General features: G+C 35.9%; 1 protein-coding gene across 4 annotated transcripts in view; it reads right to left on the bottom strand.

Moving 5' to 3' along the window:
- Positions 1–283: 283 nt before the first annotated feature.
- LOC108688308 (flotillin-2) overlaps positions 284–2,335 on the bottom strand; it is a 110,877-nt gene continuing 108,825 nt past the window's right edge. For 3 of the 4 annotated variants that reach the window (XM_018194500.1, XM_018194501.1, XM_018194502.1), the window contains exons 5-9: positions 2,034–2,153; positions 1,723–1,937; positions 1,432–1,615; positions 1,196–1,342; positions 284–1,042 (exon numbers count right to left, since the gene is read on the bottom strand). In XM_018194500.1, coding sequence (XP_018049989.1) covers positions 1,013–1,042; positions 1,196–1,342; positions 1,432–1,615; positions 1,723–1,937; positions 2,034–2,153 — 696 coding nt within the window. In that variant the 3' untranslated portion in view covers positions 284–1,012. The remainder of the gene's footprint in view (positions 1,043–1,195; positions 1,343–1,431; positions 1,616–1,722; positions 1,938–2,033; positions 2,154–2,335) is intronic. The other variant, XM_018194503.1, reaches the window with a different exon arrangement.

Raw genomic sequence — 2,335 nt, 5'->3', positions numbered from 1 at the left:
TATATATATATATATATATACACACACACACACGTTTTCTAAAAGCTATTAAAACAAGAGCCTGTTATAATTTGTCGAAAAATATTTTATAAAATATCACGATTGTGGAAGAAGCAGAATGGATTTTTGTCTCGGCAGTGATTTATTAGGCTTATTTCCCATTTGATGTATTCGTTATCAATTTTGTATATCATAATTAGGATTTTCACGTATAATTTATCCAGATGCCAGTGATTTTCTTTCATCAATTTCTCGTATTTTTTCTTTCTATTTTTTTTTTCAATTTACTTCGTGTTGTGACAGCAAATATGTTCCTTGTATGCAGTAAAATACGTGGTACTTGATAAATATTTATAGTTATAAACGAAACGATTGACCTTTGTTTATTGAAATCTCAATTCGTTTTAGTAAATAAAAATACACATATGGTATATATCTTTTACACTGTGTAATTGTCGCGTCACTTTATGCATTCCAGTAGCAAGCAATCGTATTTGTATTACAATCTTAATCACTTCTATCCTTAGGCACGGCCATGGGCAGTGCTTCTTTTCGAAAACGATCAATATTTATAATTAGAACAATAAAATATATTAGAACTTTGGGAGGATTGTCGCGATTTTTGTGTTATGTATGAATGTAATTTTCATGTAACCAATTTGTAATTCAAGATTGCGTTAATTGCTCGTCCCTCAAGTCACGATTACATCAAATGTAACGTTATGGATGTACACGTATCGTGTTTAAAATAAAGAACGTACGAGTACGACGCGAGCAAGTAGACTGGATTTATTTGCGCGATAAGGGATAAAAAAAAGCGTGTCTGCGCGACGCTGCTTCGAGTGGACTTGAGGTAGAGCAAAATGCGGGAAAGAGGAAAAAGCGAAGAGTGTGTTGTCGATAGATGACAGAATAACAGAGAAACCTTTGGCAGTATAGATTTTGCCCCTTTTTTAAATATGTTCCAAATTTATTCATCTAGTCGCCGTCCTTGGATTCACATCGCTTGGCATTACTTTGCGCCTGGTATTTTTCCTAATACCTGTACATAGAACAACATCAGTTACATTAACGGATTGCAACTGTCCAATACTTAAACGTATAACAAGCATCGCGTTCCGCCCTATTTATTACATTAAATATAAGAGACAAAAAGGAAAAAAATAAGTTTTTAAAACTTGACTTTAGAACATACTTTGGAAAGATCTACCCCAGTCAGCGCTTGTACAGCTGGAGGTACTTGCCCAACAAGACGCGTAAGTTCTCCACTGGTCGCATCGCTTCCGCCAAGAAGTACAATTTCTTCCGTTCTCGCTAACGGTGCTGCGACTTCGGCTGCGATCTGGACAAAGAGAAAAACGTTATTACTACAATACTAACGTATGCATTAATACTACAATATGTAAACGTAATGCATAACGCATCATTCACCTTTGGCAAGGCATTCAGAGTGATGTTAAGTATTGCCGCATCGCCGTATTTTTTATAAACTGTTGCTTTCATTCGCATACGTTCGGCCTCCGATATACCGATAGCTTCTAAAGCGTGAGCCTCGGCCTCTCCGATCAATCGAATTTTCTCAGCTTCGGCTTTTGCTGCGCTTACAGTTTGAGTTCTGTAAATGAATGGTATTGACAAGTTACGTCAAACAAAAATTATAAATTACATTTGATTACATTTGATTACATTTGACATTAAATTCCTGTTTCGCGAAAATTTTACCTTTTTCCCTCGGCAATTCTTCCCATTTTATAAAATTCAGCTTCAGCTGGTAAACGCACTGTACTCTGGAGCTCATGTTCCTTTCGACGGACTTCTTGTTCCTCAACTTCGATTTGCTTGCGCCTTTCCACGACTTCTATCTGTATTTCCTCATTTCGTATTCGCTGTTTTATCTTTGCTGCTTGAAGCTCATAAGCTAATTGGGCCTCGGCTTTCTGAAAAAATAGAATAAAGTATACATATACGTAAATACTTTGAAAATGACTTTGTTGGAAATATTGATCACTCGCGTATTTTGCAAATAAACTTACCGCTGTATTTACTTCTTGATCGAAATTAGCCTTCTGCAATTGGTAGAGTCTTGCGTTATCCTCTATCTTCGTGTCGGTATTATATTTTATGTCCATCGCCGATTTTTCGCATTCCGCTTCCTATCGTGAAGCAACAAAAAATTATAAAATTGCGTTAACAAGTCGCAAACTATACAAAACGTCTTGTTAACGATATTATCTCTTTCTGCAAGTTGAAATCGATTTTCTCTTCCGACGTGAATGTAAAAAAAGGTCTATTTTGCTGTATAATTGCATTCGTATTTCTCACTTCCATTCTCTCT

Source organism: Atta colombica, unplaced genomic scaffold (genome assembly GCF_001594045.1).
Source record: "Atta colombica isolate Treedump-2 unplaced genomic scaffold, Acol1.0 scaffold228, whole genome shotgun sequence".
NCBI classification, from domain to species: domain Eukaryota; kingdom Metazoa; phylum Arthropoda; class Insecta; order Hymenoptera; family Formicidae; genus Atta; species Atta colombica.
Note: the sequence above shows the minus strand (reverse complement) of the source record. Positions and strands in the feature narration are given on the sequence as shown.